The sequence below is a fragment of the Ambystoma mexicanum genome, chromosome 11 (genome assembly GCF_040938575.1).
Source record: "Ambystoma mexicanum isolate Mex_15411 chromosome 11, UKY_AmexF1_1, whole genome shotgun sequence".
Taxonomy (NCBI): domain Eukaryota; kingdom Metazoa; phylum Chordata; class Amphibia; order Caudata; family Ambystomatidae; genus Ambystoma; species Ambystoma mexicanum.
Window position 1 is genome coordinate 138,352,232 of NC_090934.1, and position 19,530 is coordinate 138,371,761.

Here is a 19,530-nt window from a genome sequence, read left to right on the forward strand (position 1 = left end):
CTCCTTACAGGAACTATGGGTGGATGGTAATACCCCTTACTGAAACAGGTTCTTCAGCACAGCCTGGCCAAACTGAGCGTCAGCTCTAGAGCTCATATCGAGGCAGTAATGCTTACAGAAAGCAGATGGGGAGGCATAAGTAGCCGCTTTAGCGATGGACTCCCAGGGAACATACTTCTGAAAAGCAACCACGGCTGCCTTGCCCCGCACCAGGTGTGCATGGATACCTTTAGGAGGTTTCAGCTTCTGGACGGTGAAAGACTCCGTGATACAGGCGGCAATCCACCTGGAAGTAGATGCCTTAGACGCCGGCCTGCCCTGAGGGTTACCGAAGGTCACAAAAAGCTGGGAAGAACTCCGAAGCTCGGAAGTCCTGTTCAGGTAGAACTTAAGAGCTCTTCGGACATCCAGGCAGTGTAAAACCCTTTCCGCCTCCGAGGCAAGGTTTGGAAAAAAAGACCGGAAGGGAAATCGACTGATTCAGATGGAATTCGGTCACTACCTTTGGTTGGAAAGCTGGGTTTGTCCAAAGGGCTACCTTGTCCTTGTGAAAGACCAAGAAAGGATGCTCCACCGACAATGCCTGGAGCTCACTCACTCTCCTCGCTGACGTAACGGCGACCAGAAAGGACACTTTCCAGGACACGTACTTGAGGTCAACCGTAGCCAGTGGCTCCAAGGGTTTATGGCACAGCGCCGTCAGGACGACATTTAGGTCCGAAGGCGGGTGCGGACTACGAACCGGAGGGTAGATGCGTGTCAACCCAGCAAAATGTCTCTTCACAACCAGGTTAGAGAATAAGAACACCAGTCTGTAGAGAGGTAAGCGGAAACCGCTGAGAGAAGTCCTGCAAGACAGAACATGAACCCCTGACTCTGCTAGGGAGGATACGAAGGTCAGCACTGTGTCAATCGTTGCCACCATCGGGTCCAATTCTTTCTCCAAACACCAATGACAGAACCTGAGCCATTTACTCTTGTATTGGGATCTGGTCCAGGGTTTCCTGGCAGCCTGGATAATGCGCATGTTATCCACAGACAAGCCCAAATGCTCTAGAGACTTGAACTCAGGCACCATGCCGCCAAGTTGAGCGATTGTGGGGAGGGGTGCCACATCTGTTCCCCTTGGTGAAGAAGATCGAGAGTTACTGGTAACCTGATCGGCAGACACACCGACAGGTATTGAAGTTCTGAAACCAAAACCTGGCCGGCCACCACGGACCATCGGTAGAAGAGAACAGTTGACAGAGCTCTTCAACTTCCAAATTGCTCAATGAACTAAGTAGAGAGGCGGGAAGGCGTAAGCTCTCATGTTGTGCCATGGAATCTCGAGAGCATCCCCAAGAGAGGAGGCTCCCAGCCCCCCTCTGGAGGCGTACCGAGGAAGCTTCTTGTTTACCGCTGTGGCGAAGAGGTCCACCTCCGGTGTGCCCCAACGTGAGAAAATCCATGAGAGGATCTCCACCTTCAACTCCCACTCGTAGCTGACCCCGGTCTGCCGGCTGAGGGCATCCGCAGTGACATTCAGCTGGCCCGGGATGTGCACTGCAAGCAGCCAGACCCCATGAAGCACGGCCCACTCCCAAATCTGGATGGACAGGTCCACGAGAGGGGGAGACTTTGTTCACCCTTGCTTGTTTATGTAATACATTGATCCCACATTGTCCATTCTTATGCGGACCACCTTGTTGACAATGAGCGGTCTGCATGCCTTGAGCGCAAGAAAAATCGCCAGAAGCTCCAAATGATTTATGTGCAGGAGCTTGTCCTGAGGCGACCAGAGGTCCGAGACCTGAAAAAGATCCAACGTCGCACCCCACCCCAAAAGGGAGGAGTCCGTCATGATCGTCACCATGGGGGCTGGGTCCTGAAACCCTGCGCCCACTGACAGGTTGCTGAGAGATGGTCACCAGTCCAGGTCCACTCTCATGGAATCCGGAATCATTATCCGCTTGGAATCCGGGTCCACAGCCTGACGCCAGGAACTCCGAAGAGCCATCTAGGTCCGTCTCATTTTGAGACGAGCAAGAGGAAGAGCCAGTACACACGAAGCCATGAGGCCCAGAAGCCTCTGGAACCACCAGGCCGACATGCTCTCCGACTGCGCAAACAACTGACACGTGGTCAACAGATCCGCCATTCTGTCCCCGGTCAGATACACTCGTCAGTCGATCGTGTTCCAGCGAAAACCCAGGAAAGTCAGGTCCTGTGAGACAGTCATGGAGGATTTCCGCCAGTTCACCGACAGCCCAAGATGGAACAGGAGCTGAAGGAGAGACTGGAGGTTGCCCGCTGCTGCCAACAGACAAGGGCTGTGTAGGAGCCAGTCGTCCAAATAGGGATACACATGGATACCCTGGAGACGAAGATAGGCTGCAATCACCGACATCATCTTCGTTAAGACACACGGCGCCGAGCTGAGGCCAGAAGGAAGCACCCGAAACTGGAAGTGCTCCTTTCCCAAAGAGAAGCGGAGGTATCTCCTGTGTGGATTCCAAATCAGGATATGCATGTAAGCATCCTGAAGATCCACCACGCTGAGCCAATCGCCCATCTGCAAAGAGGAGTGAATCCGGCTGGGCATGATCATCTTGGAATTTCTCTTGGGGTAGGAAAAGATTGAACTGGGAAAGGTCTAGGATGGTGCGCAGGCCAGCCTGGTTGGGTTTGGGCACCGTAAACAGCCGGGAGTAAAAACCCTCCCCTCGCTCCCCAAGGGGAACGGGTTCCACAGCTCTGAGGTGCAGATGTTTCTGAACCTCGGCCTTGAGGGAGGGTGAGCCCGACAGCTGAAAAGGAGGATTGAGGGGTGGGGTAGGGGGTAAAGTTAAGCGGAAGCCCGCTCGAGCGACTGACAAGACCCATCCGTCTTCTGTGACAGTCTGCCACGCCTCCCAATGAGACGCAATGCGTCCTCCCACCGGGGTCTTGTGCGAGCGCGGAAAACCCTCATTTGGCAGGCTACCTGAACCTGATGAGGCTGAGGAGCGGGAGAAAAAACGCGTACGCTGTTGTCTACGGCGGTTATTCCCCGCAGGAGTATCCACTCTGCGAGACTTGCAGTCGAGGAAGCCCCTAAACCCAGAGGAAGGTCGACTTTGCGACAACGGTCTTTGGGACTTGAAAGGAGCTTTAACCAGAACAGACAATGATTTAGCCGTCTGAGTGATATCTTTGGTTTTGGTGAGCTCTACATCAGTAGAAGAGTAAAAAAGCTCCTTACCATCAAATGGAAGGTCCAGAACCTTGTCTTGCACTTCCTTCGAAAACTTGCCGCGAGGCATCAACCCCAAGCATCAGGCCCCGAGCCGAGGTGTCTACGTGATGAGCCGCAGCCTCCAGGAGATCCTGGGACAAAGACCCTGGCATCGGAAAGGCACCCTCCGAAATCTTCAAACTTCTCGACCGGAATGTGCTCCTCAAACTCCGACAGACCTCTCCACATCCGCAAGTTAGCTCCCGCCAAAATCAATTCTGCATTGGCCTGCCTGAGCTGTAAGGCCGAATTGGCAAAGATTTTCCTCCCTAGGGAGTCCAGGAGCTTGTCCTCCTTTCCCAAGACCTGAGTAGCCGTCGCGGATGAGGATGCTGCAGGCCTGGATTGCAAAGTAGCTGCAGCCACCACTGTGGAGGAGGGAGGCGGACAAGACGACAAGGCCACTTTTTCCGAAGAATGCAGCCTGTACCTCGCGTCAATCTTTTTATTGACAAAAAGTCCCGAGTGTGGCTTTTCCCAAACTCTTCGGACCTCGGCCAGAACGTCCTTCTGCAAGAACAGGCCGGTACGCTCCAAAGGAGACTAGGTGAACGCCCCAGGAAGCACGCCCTCCTGCGGAGCAGGTGCCTCGGGCACCGGAACATCTAAGAAACTCATGTCCAGCACCCGGTCATGGAAAGCTCTGATAGAGCGGGGAAGGTCCTTGTTGTCCTGATCGCCTTGAGGGTCATCTGACAGGTCAGGATCCTGCTGAGCCGTGTCAGGCACTGCCTTGTCCACTGGGGACAATGGAGGCAAAGGCGGAAGCGCAGGGGGAGGCACCACGGGCAAGGGAGGTGCCGGCGGGACCACCGGCGGAACGGTTGGAGCCGGAGGCGCAGGTGGACATATCTCCTTGAAAAGCCCTTTGAAATATTCCCTCATGGGGTCGGTGCGCATAAGCGCTTGAAATTTACCGAAAAAGGCGTCCTCAGGAGATTGTTTCGGAACCTGAGGAGGCCTCTCATGAGGTGGACAAATCTAGGGACGCAACGGGGAAGGGTGCCACACCAGCCCCTCCACCGACGTAGCCACATAAATCAAGGGAGCCGCCCCCGCGGGCAACGAAACATTGTGCGGAAGAGGCATCCGGGCGTTCCAATCATAAACCGGCCGGTAAGGATGCGCACAAGGGACCTTAGGTTCACCCAAAGGACCGAACCCTACACCAGGGGCCGATGGCGTAGTTGTAGGGGTAGTACCTAAAATGGCTGCCGTGGTCGTGCCGGGAACGGCCGCCATTTTGTCTTCAGCTGAGGGGAACTGCGGCACATGAAGTGAGGCAGGGGTCCCCGTCGATGGGTCAGGGGTCTTAATTTTAGCCTTAACGTAAGGAACCTCGGCAGAGCCGGTACTATAAGGCCTGGAATGTTTCTGCAACATACCAACCGCCAACTAAGCCTTCCAAGGAAGGGCCTCGGCACTGCCGGTAAAAGAAGAAACTTTCTTCTTTGCCCCCTCAACAGATCTGGTGTCACCACAAGAGCCGGAACGGTGAGCAACCGCTTTCACCGACAGGGCCTTGCCTGGCCCCTCAGAACTGTTGGTAGCCTTAGCCTCTGTACGAGGGACCTCGGACCTAGGCCCGGTAGAAACCTTATCGGCATGGGCCTCGAACATCCGTTCGGCAACCTCAAGCCCAGCCAAGATCTCGGGGCGCACCCCGGTTTTGTTTTTGAGGGAAGCCGAAAGAGCGGCTTCAGAGCAAGCTCCAGTACCCCATGACTCAGTAGAACTGGGTCTACAAACAGCCCCCAAAGGAGGGGCCTCGGAGCGTACTCCGGTGAACTCAGGCCCCTTAAGGAGACCCTCGGACAAAACTCTGGTAGAATTATTAGGCCCGAAAGGCACCTCAGGGAGAACCCCGGTAACAGAGCGATCAATGCCCCTCCCGGCCCGAGAGGAACCCGGAAAGGTATCCCCCGGCTGGGGTGCTCTTAAAAGAAAAGAACATACCGGGTGTTTTTTTCTTCTCGTCGATGAACGCCTGAAAATGAGGAGAAGTTTGTCCGAACACCACCTCCCACCACTATAACCGACGTTGAAGTGCCCGGACCGAAAGGGAGTCACAGTAAAAACAGGAGTCCCAACGGTGTTCCGGACCCAAACACTCTAAACAAAGAGGATGGGGATCCGCCCTCGCGAAGCGACGGTGACAAGATGAACAGTCTGGAAAATCTAGTTTAAAAGACAGACTAGTAAACGAACGCTAGCGAGAGCCAGAGAGGAAAACAGGGAAGAAAATCTTCCGAGGATGCAAGTGCGTCTGGCCCCGATCGTGTGGAGAAAAGGACTGATGGGCGATGCGGAGCCAAGGTTGGCGGGGTTATGGCCGCGTGCCGGGCCCCGCGCAGGAAAGAGGAGGGACACATTTTTGAAAAAAATGTGGATGCTTTTTACAAAGTGCTCTGGCCCACAGGACGGAGAGATGTCCCATAAGTATGGAGGAAAGGGGACGGGACGTAGGAGTAAGCCCGATTGTGTAAGTTAGCCTGATTGTGGTAACCAGCCATATCTCCCATTTAGATACTCATGGTAACACAATTTCAAAACTGTTCTTATTGACTGCTGTACCTCATTAGGCCTTTCTCCCTCTATCCAGGTGCCCCAGGTCTGGGTCGCTACATTCACTGGTGTGGCCCCCTACCCAGGTGTCGCAAAGAAAAGTGTTACTGCATTGAGTTATTGGTTGCTGCACTCATTGTGGTTCCCCATTCAAACTAAAGAGTTACTGCATTGACTGTCGTCCCCTACTTCGGCCTTTCTCATTCTATCCAGGTGTGCAAGGTCAAAGGCTACTGCATTTACTGTTGTGGCACTGTACCCAGGTGGTTCAAATCAAAGTGTCATTGCATTGAGTTATTGGCTGCGGCATTCACAGTTGGACCCTATCCAAATCAAGGAGTTATTGCATTGGCTGTTGTGCAGTACTTGGGCCTTTCTCCCTCTATCCAGGTGTCTAAGGTTGCTGCAGTTACTGATGCAGCCCTCTACCCAGGTGTCCCAAATCAAAATATCATTGCGTTGACTGTTGTGCCCTCTTTAAGCCTTTCTCCCTCTATCCAGATGTCCCAGACCGAAGTGCTTTTGCATTAGCTGTTGTGCCCGCTCCCCCTCTTTAGGTGTCCAAATTCTAGGTGTGACTGAATGGACTGCTGTGCCCCTGTATTTAGGCACTCTCCCCCTGTCCAGGTGTCCCAATTCTGGGTTTAACTGCATTGACTGTTGGGACCCTCTCCCTCTAGACTGGTGTCCCAAGTCCAGGCTTTCTGCATTGACTATTCCACCCCATCTTTAGGCAGTCTCCTCTTGTCCAGGTACCCCAAGCCCAGGTGTGATTGCATTGTCCGTTTACTCCCCCACCCTCTATCCAGGTGTCCCGAGTCCACATGTTAGCGCACTGATGGTTGAACCCCACACAATCCCTGTTGGCTAGGGTACAGGTGCTCTTGGGCAGTCACCGTGTCTCTAACCAGACATTCCTACCTACTGCCGACTTGCACATCGGAGCCAGAAAGGAAAACTTGCAGGGACAGAACTAAAATGTTAAAATTGAAGGTTTACTAGACCTGGTTCAACAACCATAAGCAAAGGACCTCCAATATAAATACAAAAACACAGAAGCAAAAAAAATAAAGAGCCATAAACAAACCTAACTACGAAGGTCTTTGAACCGAGATCTCACCTATCCATCACCTCAATGAATACAAGCAACAACTAACCAAAACAGCACAGCCTGAACCCCAAGCACCAGGAAACACCAATCCAAAGAGGACAACCACTCTAAGGAATACAACCCACATCCCAAACAGCATGCCTCGCCACAAGAAAGACAAAGAAGCCAGAACCAAAACATTAAGAAAACCCAAACCGCTCGGGGGAAAATACCGATAAGCATGACCGCACAACTGGATAATAAACAGTCCAGCCGGCATGAGGGAACATACAAAGAACAGAGCAAAGAGACTACATTGCCCGCTACCTTCTCCACATAAGACTACGCAGCCAGCAAAAACGGCCCATCAACCACGAACCAACAATCACCATGAATGCAGACCCACCTCCTCCCCACCCCTCCCCCCAAGACACCAAACGCAATACGACAACTAATAAATCACCACAACCCAGCCTACACCAACAACGACACCCTAACCAGAATCGGGGACAAGTTGAAAACCATCACCCTCTACATGCCCTACATTACCAAAGACTGGAACAACAGGAACCTACACAATTTAACGAAACCAAAACCAACCCCTCCATTAACCTTATCAGTCTACCCAAAAGAGAGACTGATCCCCAAAGAATCACCCCGCCCAACAGGTTCAACCAGGAAAAACCCACCTGCAACAGAAACCCATCCGACAACGCACCAGGTCTAACAAACCATACAAACAACAACTTGAAAGGAGTATTGAAAAAACCACACTGCAGTCTTCTTAACGTCCTATCCATGGCAAAACACTCAAGAGAAATGAATGACCTAAGCGAAGGAGGCACAGACGTACTCTCTCACAGAAACCTTGTTATCAGACAACTACAAAGCCATTGCGAACGCAGCAATACCGGACAATTATAAATTAATACAGGTCAACTGAGAAAACCGAAGAGGAGGTGGAATCACAGTCATACACAAAGAACACATCCAAGCATCTCAGCTCATCGCAACCAAGACAGAAGACTATGAATCCTCCCCATTGAGAGAGAACTCAAAGACCAAACCAACATAGTATTCCTCCTGATCTACAGACCACCATCTTACAACCAACTTTGCAACGAAACTAGCAGACACCATGCTATCAACCCACCACGACAACTAGTCATACTGGGAGACTTCAATATAGTTTGAAAAAGAAAAGCGAGCCCACAGCAAACTCACTCTGCGCACTCCTAGAAACTTTGCATTTCATGCAAATAGTAAATGGATACACCCACAACACTGGACACACCCTGGATGCAATCTTCTGTAGAGAAGGACTATGCCCATCCGCGCCACATACACCAATGGTATGGAGCGACTACTACTTAATACCATTCTACGTCACATCCCAAACCTGTCTAACGGCAGGGAAGGAAATATTCCATACCAGCAAGAAAAGAAACTGGAAGAACCTAGGCCTGGAGGCCCTGCCAAACCTTCTATACTCAACCAACCAACCACCTGCCCTCCCCCCAAGCAAAACAGAACTCACCAAAACAACCATAGAGACGGCAGAAAACGCACTCCCAATTGGATCACCAAAGCCCTTGACCAACTGGCACCTGCTAAAACATTCAAAACTAAAATTTTCAAAGCAACACCAAAAAAACGGGCAACTAAATGTTTCACAGAAGAACTGAAAGAACTAAAATAAACCACCGCAAAATGGAAAAGAAACTGAATACAAAACACCCGACGTGAACACCAAAGACAAATTAAATTATACAAATCAACAGTCCTAAAAGCAAAAAAGTGCTACTAGGCAACAAGAATAGAATCGACAAACAACCCACAGAAGGAACTCTTCAAATTCAAAGAGAAAAACCCCTTCTTCCTGTAAGAATTCCATTACCCCGACACAGGCACTTTGTGACATTACCAACCACCTGAGAGCAAAAATAGACAATCTAGGACACAATCAACCTAGCCCAGGCAAATTCAGCCACGACGGCCAAGCCACAGACACTGGGTGAATCACAGACTACAGCAAAACTCATCTGCCTTGAACCAATCACAGAAGAAACCTTTGTCACCCTGATCAAGGACACCAACCTTGCAGGATCCCAGAAAGACCCCTGCTGGCCTGACATCTTCAACGGAATCCTCAACCACAAAGACCTGCCGACACACTTCCAAAACCGAATGAATCTATTGCTCAAAAGAGGAATAGTACCATCCTTCAAATCTGCATACATTAAACCGCTGATAAAAAAGGAATCTCAAAGCGCAGAAGACCCAAGCAACTATAGATCGATGTCCAATCTACCCTACCCAGCAAAGATCCTGGAGAACCACGCGTACAAAATCCTTCTTAAATACGTCTGAGAAAAAAAAACTGAATACTCAACCGGTCACAAGTTGGCTTCAGACCAATGAGAGGAACAGAATCGGCACTTCTGTCGATATAAGACGACCTTAAAATACACGCAGATGATGCCCAGTCGGCCCTCACACTATTGGACATATCGGCGGCTTTTGACACAATCAGCCACACAACACTAATAAAAAGATTGATGGAATGTGGCATACAGGAATTCGCACAGGAATTGTCTTTAAGTGGCTTATCTCATTCCTAGCAAACCGAACCGAAAGAACCTATGTACAAACGTTCTCCCCGCTGCTTTTCAACATCTACATGTGCCCACTGTTGAAAATCATTCGAAGCCACTTGACTTCCCACCTACAACTATGCAGACGACACACCACTGATTGTGAAAAAAAAAACAGCCCAGGGCCCAAATAACAGCCTCAACAACTGGCTCACAATTGGATGACAACGAACAACCTTAAACTGAACCGGGTAAAAAATAAAAATAATGCCCTCACCCGCAGGACTCGACGGAAGGAACCCACAACTGGACTGGCCGATCAGCATTGGGAACGCAACCAGAGACGACCGATGTAGTAAATAACCTAGGAATACTCACTATCACTGGAACCGCAAGTTAATGCAATCGCCCAAAAATGGTTTAATCCTACAACTGCTCAGAAGGTTACTCCACTACCTCTCCTTGCCCCGGCGAACCCTTAAGACTAAACACAAGAAACCACATTACTCCAGCACTGAAAAGCCTACACTGGTTACCAGTAAAAAAGCACATCAAATTCAAAGCATTCTGCATTGCCCACAAGCCCTTGCACAGATAAGAATTCCTCCAAGACAAGATTAGCCTGTATCGCACAGGAAGGGAACTAAGATCCAGCAAAGACCTACAAATGGAGGCAAAACAGTACAAAAAAAGCAAATTCAGCGGAACAGCGCTCACGTCTAATTGCTAACATCCGGAATAACATGCCCAGAGAAATTAGAACCACAGAAGACCACATCACCTTCAGGAAACCGCTCAAAACCTGGCTACTCAGAAGACAATGACAACCTCAAAGGGACACCAACAATAACACCACAAACAACCTGAGAGGTGACCAGATGGGCCAAAGAACCACAAACAAGACCCTGGCTAGATACCGTCAAGTGGCAGCCAAAGAGCCGCGCCAGAGGCACCAACAAACGGTCCGACTTACTAATCCATTTTCCCCTTCCTGCTCCTCCAACATAACCGAACACCTCTACACCAGACCTTAGACTAGCCATACTACACAAACAGATAATTAATACTACATCCACACCCAGCATCTCTAGATGCTTAAGCACACTTAGAGTGAACCACCCACATAGTACATAAAAGTATCAACAAAGCACCTACACACCAAGATACTGGATCAACCCACTGCTACGACCACCCGTGACTCTGAATCCCTTAAAGACACTATCAAACTAGAGCGCAATCACCAAACCCACAGTGATTGCGCTCTAGTTTGCAATGTTACAATGTACGAGGCCTCGAGCACAAAACCAAAATGCAAAACATGCAGATGCCAGTTCCTCCTGGTTCTGAACCTATCCTCTCACTAACCTCCCCGTCTCCCTTTTTTGCAGAGCCATACGAGCGCCTGGAGACGGCCCCTGGGTGGTAGCAGTGCACAGTATAAATCAACAAAACATAACTTGTTCCAGAAACTTCACAAATCTCTGCTTTTCCCTACCTATTTCCCTACCCATCACCCCACTGCCGCCGAGACTGGTGGCCTGGTCCATCATGAATCTCACAGGTTACCAGGCCCTCTACCCAGGTGACACCACCAGCACCCCCACCCCCCCTCAACACTTCCCTTACAGGCCCCATGCCTGCCGGCAGTGCATCCCGCTCATTGGAAAACTGCACCATAGCACTTAGAATGTGGCTTTCTCTCTGGCTCCCCTTGGCACTTCCCTTGCGGGCTCCCTCCAGCAATTGCCCTTAACCCCACCCTCTTCACAGACACCCATCTCCTCCCTATCTCCTGCACTTCTTTTCACTGCACTTGCACATCTGTATGTCACAAGGCCTAGTAGGACCACAATTGTATATTGACTGTTTTGCCACTGTTATTTACTCCCCTGTTCCCTTCTCACTTAATCTTGTGGCACCTCGAAAAAGAAATTTGTATAGGCGGCAAACAAATGCGCAATAAATAAATCATGCAGGACACATTATTTATTCAAATGTTTTAAGCGTGCAGCAGCCCAGGGGCATCGTGGCGCTGTTACATATGAGCATTTATTGATACAAAGGAAGTCATAGTGGTTACATTGATACTTACAGATTTGTGATACATTTTCAGGTTACATAGTAATGCGGAGTTGGTTAGCATGGTGACTTCTTGTGGGCCGTGTGGAAGTGTTTTTGGATAGAGTTTCAGAGAAGTATGATGGGGCGGAAAGATTGATACATTTATGCGTGAGGGTGAGGATTTTAAAGTTAATCCTTTCCTTGACCGGGACCCAGTGAGCTTCGCGTCTGGCATGGGATATATGGTCACATTTGGGGATTTGTAGAGCTGCACGGAGTGCATTGTTTTGCGTTATTTGGAGCCTGTTGATGTTCTATGTGGAAGTGCCTGCCAGAAGAGCATTGCAATAAAAGTCTAGCTCCAACTGTGGCTCTGGCTATGGACAAGCAGTTTTGAGTGGTTAAAAAAGGTTTAATTGCAGTTATAAGTTTAGTGGTGTGGGCAGAGGCCGAGGAGATGGCACTGACCTGTCTTGTCATTGAGAGTGTAGAATCTAAGTAGACCCCAAGGGTCTTTAACGAAGTAGAGACTGGTATAATTGTGTTGTCAATGGAGAAATGTGTGTATTTTTTGTTAAGTTTGGCGAGGATTTCCTTGGGACCCAGGGTGATTATCTCAGTTTTGGCCCCGTTTAGGCAGAGGCCATTGATTGCCATCCAAGTTTGAATGGTGGTATATATTTGGTGGAGGGCTGTTTCATCTTGATCATAGTCTCCAGTAAGTGGGCGGAGCACTTGAGGGTCGTCGGCATAGTTAGTGTAGGCTATGCCTAGCATGTCCAGTAGGTCAAACAGGGGTTTGGTGAACAAGTTAGAGGGTGGGTGCTGTACAGGATCCTTGCGGGACTCCCCAGCTGATGGGGTCTGCGGTGGCTTGGTCAGAGTATACTTTCATTGCCCTTCCTTCTAAGAAGGAGGTTATCCATGAGGTGGCTTTGTCAGAGAATTGGGCGGCATTGGTGAGGTGGGAGTTGAGAATATCATGGTCAACAAGATCAAACGCAGCAGAGAGATTGAGGAGGAGCAGGAGTGCAGGTTTGCCTGTGTCCATTATTTTGGTTATTTGGTTCTTAAGATCTAAGAGGGCGGTTTCTGTACCATGTCCTTTGCGGAAGCCAGATGGTCTTTTGCCTAGGATGGCATTGTCTTCCAGGTATTGTTGAATTTGTATGTGGGATGCTTTATCCAAGATTTTAAGAAGGAAGGGCACCCTGGTGATGGGGCGGTAGTTTTTTTTTTTAAATGAGAGGGCGAACCCATGCTTCTTTTAGCTTTTGTGGTACAACTCCAGATGAGAAAGATGCGTTAATGAAAGCTGTTATGATGGGGGTGAGCGAGTCTGCACATTCTTTGACGATAGTAGGTGGACAGATGTCCCCTTTGCAAGTGAAGGGTTTATGTTTGATAAGGTTGGTAACATCACTCTCTGTGATGTCTTTGAAAACGAACAGGGGTGTTTGAAAGATTTTAGGTTTAGGAGAGGTGGGATGAGGTGGGTCATGATGTTTAGGAAGGGCTGAGCGTTGAGTGGATATTTTTTGTTTGAGCATTTTTACCTTATTGATGAGGGCATCCTGAATGTTGCGTCTGGGGTGGTAGTAGGGGAGGTAAGATCTTTGAATATCTTGAAGATTTCTCTGGATTTAGGATTGGCGATTCTTGTTCCTGAATAACTGCAATAGTTACTTGCATTTGAATAAGTTTGTTCCAACTGAGTGGTGCATGTTGTGGTCCTCTGGTTTTCGCACTATGTGTATTGTGCTCGTTGTCATGCATCCTATTCACATATCTATAAAATGCAAATTAGGACTCGGTAGGGTGAATAACCCTTCACCCAATTTGCGGCTATACATGCCGGTACGGGCTTGCAGTTTTCCTATAGCCCGGTATTTGTATAGTTAGGATGACCAGATTAAAAAAAAAAAATAAAAAAAAAAATAAAAGAAGTAGGACTTCGATAACACTGTAGTCATACCTCTACGTCGCTGGCCTGTAGTGGGGGTTGTGGGGGCGGTGTGCTCACAGGCGCACTCCTCATTGTAGGAGAGTGCCAGGAAGGAGGGGCGGGGGGAATGGGGGTGTGAAAAGCATTCACGCCCCCATTTACGTGCAGGAAGAGTTGCCGTGGGACCCGATTTCGAAATCGGGTCACGGCAAAAATCGGGACCGTAGCCAGTAAGCCAGTCTTCCAATTCCCGGACGGGGTTTTGAAAATGAAAAAACTCTCGGGACAGAGGGTGATTTCCCTGTACTGTCCCAGGAAAAACCGGGACGTGTGGTCACCCTACGTATTAGCCCACAACTTTGACTTCTGCTTTCTTTTTTCAGCTCTGAAAGCTGTGCACCAAGTGCTTCACTCCCCTCTAGTGGCCTCATTTAAAATTACATTTTCACACAAATGCCATCCTTTTTTCGTTTACTTTAAACTAATGAAAAGAATAATGAAGAATGATCCAAATGAATATTTAAGTTTCCCGAAAAAATATAATTTTTAAATTCTATTTAACATTTTTAAAAAAACGTTTCTCCCAAAAATATATATTTTACACAAGGTATTTTTGCGTTTGGCCATGGGTTCCAATAGATTTATAGAGCTCTCCCTCGGGCAGTACCGTCGTTATGGGCCCTCAAACCTTGTTATGGGCCCTCCAACCTCGTTACAAGCCAAAGCGCGGTCTTCAGGGCCTATAACTCCCGGTACGGCCCACGTGCGAGGTCTATAAAGCTATATTAGACAAAACAGATGCCACCAGCTAGTGAGTTACGCAAGGAGAAGAGATGGGTGACCTACTCCAGTAAACTACATGGTGCTTTTGCAGCACCCTGCCATAATGAGAGCGTTACATGGGATTTAAGGCCTTGGATGAGTCTAACAGGGGGGAAAGAGGAGAAGGACAAAACAAAATGAGAAGAGGTCTTTGAACCAGCAGGAAAGGCAAACATTTAAGGGGACACAGTCAGATTACTCCTACTTCAGGCCTACTTCAGGTACCAAACATTTAATGAAGCCATCCTGACCATTACCTTCAGTACCACAACTGTTCTAGCAGTGCCTATTAACTAGCTTTGTTACATTCCACTTGGCAGTCTGGCAGCCTAAAGCTGATCTATTATTACCCAAAGAAGAAATGGCAACCCATTAGGTGGGCAGAAATGGAGTCTTTATTAGAAGGAAGGGTAAAGCATGCATTCAATGCATACCATCGTAGGCATTGGTCCTACCCTGCTCTGGACATCGCACAGTCTCAAAGTCACAGCCCACACCACCACACCCGAATCCCCAGCCCGCACTTGCCCCACTTAATCACCTGCCGGCCAGGACCCTAGAAAAAGTGTGGCCCCATGGAAGACAATTGTTTTAATAAAAGAGAATTTGTCATGTGCAATGTTTGCTACGCTCTGGCGTCTAACTTGGACTAGAGGGCTGTTTGCAGCCAGCAAAGCCGCCCTCCTTGGTGCATATTTGCTTAAGTATCAAAACAGAGCCCACCATTTCGGGGAGGGGAGTTCTTGCGGTTTCGCCAAATATATCCCGGCCAATGGATACAGTGCATATTTACACTTGTTTAGTTGCATCCCCGTGTCAAATATTTTCAACAAAGTCCAACAGATGGTTAATTATTGAGCAAATTGGAATATCGAATAATACTAACCTCTGTATCAGGCTGCCACCGTTCTGAAGCTTTCTGGTTTTTCAGTTTGGCCCATACTGAAAGAGAATTACAAAATAAACAAAAACATAACAACCATTACTGCTTTATAGAATACAGAACAGACCTAGCTAATTATTAGCACCTCGGCATAAGAAATTAGATATTATGGTAAGCAATGCGATATAGGCAAGGGGTGCTTTCAATCAAACAGATGGACGCAAGAGGTGGTTTGCCAATTGCCCACAATGGTTATTATGTAGTTGTTTTGAATCCTGCCTCTTGTGTGCATAGGCCCAGGAGGTTGGGTCAAGGCTGTAGGAGTATGAAGACCAGAATTCACAGGGCAACAGTACCACATCTAAATTGGTGCAGTACTTTTGGGAAAGGTTTAATTCCACACTGTGGCCTTCATTAATACAATAACCTACCAATAGGCGACTTTCAAAGCTAGTTGGCCGTAACCCTGTTTCCTATTAACCAACAAAAACATTTGACAAGGCTGTTGGGGACACAATCTTGATTACGTTTGACCAAGAAGTTTTGGGTTGTGTGCTTAGGGTGCCTGCCCACTAAACCTTCTGACACATGGACTTTGGATACAATTATGCTTCGGGAAAGGTCAAGTGCAATTCATTTTTTGCTGATCCCAGTCATCCTGGCTTCCATATAAAATGCTTTGTTATTGTATTTAAGAACAAGGTGCCACTTCGAACAGATGGTTATGACCCCCATCAGTAGGGCCGGTCCTACCTCAGGAGTGGAGAAGGGAGGGACCCCAGTCTCTAGCTCCCCAGTGTGCCTAAATACACGAGTGATTATTGGTACCAGTGTACCAGTCTCTGTACCGTGAAACCTCCGTACTCAACAGGTCTCATTTCAGAACATTCCAAGTAGCCAACTGGATAAGAGCAGCTCAATAATCTAGTACTAGATCTAGGGCCTAAAGCCTTTGGGAAAGCTATGAATGTTCACTGAAGGCAGGTGCTCCCTCCGATTTAAAAGATGGTCTTTTAACTGACTCCAGTGAGTTACCCAAATTTGGTCATAAGAGGATTTCCATGGTGGCTTACACCGACGATGTACTCTTATCGGCAAAGACGAATAAGGCATTGCAGGAGTTAAAGGAGGGTTGCACCCAATGTTTATTTTTTTTATTTTTTAGGTGTAAACTGTGCCCACGCCTAAAATAAACACATTCAAAGTAATTTCAAATGCAGAAAGTAATGTGCTACAAAGCAATGCATATTTTTAAAACATGCATCTTCCATTTTATAATATTTCTGTGTTTGTAAAATTCAATGCCCTGGTGTTAATAATCAAACACCAGCCCCCTCCAGCATGCTCGCAAGCACTCTTTGGCAAGAGGCAACGTGTGTTTGTTTACTGCAGTCAGCGCAGTGAATTCTAAATGTACACTGCAGTGATAACTTTCATAAAGGTGGCGTGTCTTTAGAATCAAATTCTTTTTGTGTACATATATTTGTATTAACTTGAAACATTTAATAATCAATATAAGATCATGCAAGCAATTAAAGAGATATCAAACACATAACATAGCAACAATTGTAAACCGTTGTCTATATACAGGGGAAAGGAGAGGAAGGGAAAAGGGAGTAAAAGAAAGAAAAGAGGGTGGAAAAGAAGAAAAGTATATAGATGAGAGAAAAATAAAAGATAAAAAGGTAAACACTTAAGCATAAAGCTCATTAAAAGCATCCCAAACGTCAGTATTGCTATTCTTTTTTCTGGACCTGGTAAGTTACTTTCTCTCTACGTGAAGGTGTCGATAAATCATGCAGCCAGTCTTCCACAGAGGGCCTGAGGTCACTTCTTGGCCACGATTAGAGCTCTGTAGGTCCAAAAGCGTAAACCAACAGACAAATGAAGCTCAATCGGAAACAACCCCAACACACGTTGGTAAGATTTTTCATAATAAAGATACATCTAACTGACCTGTGTCAACACCTGAACCTTTTGTTTGGACTTAGTAATTATTTTACCTTGTCCCTAGGGGCGTGGGAATCTTTTTCCCCTCTCACCTAGTTTAACTTTTTATGGGTGACCTTTTTAGGTCTCTCCTTAGTGCATGGTTGAAGTGATCGTTTACTTCAACGTTTAGGCTTAGGATGGTTTGCCTCTTTGGGCACCCCTGATAATTTCTCTGTCCTATACTTGGGCGAACTACAGTGGTTAAGAGGGAATTTCATCCCCTTTACATTTTGTATAAGTGAGTGCAGGGGGATACAATGTATCCCATTTCTCACTTACCTGGTAACATTTAGTTACAATTGCGAGTTTTAAATGAATGGCTGGTGGCAGTGGTTTATGACTTTTAGTCTATTACTCGCAGGCTGTTAATTCAGCCCCAGTAAGGCACAGAAGGGCAACATTTTTCTAAAATGGTGGGCTCCTTTTATTGCCATTTCTTGCCTGCTTGTAGTTTGAAGTCTTCCCCTGCCATTCTAGGTGGGAACAACCTCAATAGGATTTTTGTCTTCGGCAGGAATCCTTTGTATTCCCCACCAAGGCTCCAGAGTGTCCGAGGAGGCAGGAAGAGAGGGATGAGTCCAAACTTCTCCACCCCTTCGTCTTCCACCTTGCCTGTATGGAGCCCAGTCTCAATGGGGGAGGGGGGGGGCTGGCTGTCCTCTCCCTTCATTTTACAGAAAGGGACAGCCAGCCCCTTTCTGTAAAATGAAGGGAGAGATTACAGAAGTTGTGGTGTAGCTCATGTTAAATGCACCGAACCCGGAAGCTGCTGACAAGTCGACCACTGGAGCCGAAACCGAAGCGGAAGATTAAGAAAAGACCGCTTTAGCGATTTCCAGCAACCAGAGAACCTGCCGTGTAACTGGTGCCTGCTGTAACCCTTCCTTCCAATTGACCTGGGGCATCCCGAAAAGGACGCCCCCGATCCAGGGCCTGGTGAGTTCTACTAGACTCAAGAATACCTGCATTTTGAGCCATTCCACATCGTGCTGCGACCTTGCGGGCTGCAATACCACAGTACCCTGGGGCCTCGAGCCATCCTGGGGTGCATGATCTTCCAAATTCCTTATCGAGCTGAAACTTTGGTGGCCTCCTCCTGGCACCCCAGATACCCGATTTAAGTCCTTGAAGTCAGATAAGAATCTGACCAACGATATGCAGTCTTTCTCCAGGCTCATGAAAAGGGTACCAAAACCACAGAGCCGAAACCAGCCACAAAGAAACTCTTGCCTGCGGCCTTGCCCGTTGATCCATTCCGCAAAATCCCTTCAGTTTCCAGTCTTCATGACAAGGATTTAATCGGCCAGGTTTTTGGCTGCAGATCCTGAAGTCTCCCCCGCTACAACTCTTGTGCTGAGGTACTCTGCTGGCTGGGGTATTTACTTTCCTTTTGTGGTTCCTTTGTAGCTTTGGGGGTTTTCTTGTGATTGGAGGCCTCCCATCTAGTTCCCCTATACCCACTGCTGGAATCCTCCTAGGGCGTCTTCACAGAGGTTCCTGGACCCTTTAAACTACTGTTAAGTGAAATACTTACTTGTTAGCACAGTCTTCCCCAGGAACTCTGACTTTTGCTACTTCTGTGCCTATCCTGACCTGCCTGTTGGACACTAGGGAACTAGTAACCCCCGCCCCCACCCCCCACCCCTCTTCTGCCACTGAGAACACTCCTGCTCCAAAAACAGGGAAAGACTGCTAAGGTTTGGACCTGTTGCCTAGAAAAGAGAAAAAGTGCTTAAAAGGTTTACTTGTAAATGAGTTGGTTGGTAACTGTCAATGTGAGTGAGCAGTTACAAAAGTTATTACTTCCCTTGAATGCGCTCTGCCATTAAGAAAAGTATATGCACAGTTATTTTACTCAGCTGTGAAATGAATGTGCCTCTTCCCCAAAAGTAATGCTGTTGGCTTCACTTTAATATTTCTTTCAGAATATTAGTGTATAGGTTTACCAACTGGGTCTTTCTTCCCCTGACCTGCTGTACAGCCGGTCTAGAATAAGGCTGCCTTGCGTTTTACTTACACTGAATATCTGGGAGCAACTCTTAATAAGTATTGTAGGTTTTACTTACTTCGGTCTGCCTTGTGCCATCTCAAACTAAGTTAGAGTTATTGCTTACCTTGGTCTGTGTTTCACTGATCCGAAAACCCTTAGGTTTCACCTGCCTAGAATAGCTGTGTGCCATTCTTAAAAAGTGTCCTGTAGGTGTGGCTGACCTGGGTCTGCCTGATGGAATCCGAAATTAGTGTAAAGAGTTATTGCTTACCTTAGTCTGTGTTCCACTGAGCTGAAAAGCACCTGTAATTGTATATTACACCAATAAAGGT

The 19,530-nt window shown here is 47.9% G+C and overlaps 1 protein-coding gene across 1 annotated transcript in view; it reads right to left on the reverse strand.

Annotated features, from left to right (window-relative positions):
- Nucleotides 1-19,530, reverse strand: part of SF3A3 (splicing factor 3a subunit 3) — a 373,604-nt gene that overhangs the window by 23,542 nt on the left and 330,532 nt on the right. Inside the window, exon 16 of the mRNA XM_069622664.1 lies at nucleotides 15,220-15,275. Coding sequence (XP_069478765.1) covers nucleotides 15,220-15,275 — 56 coding nt within the window. The remainder of the gene's footprint in view (nucleotides 1-15,219; nucleotides 15,276-19,530) is intronic.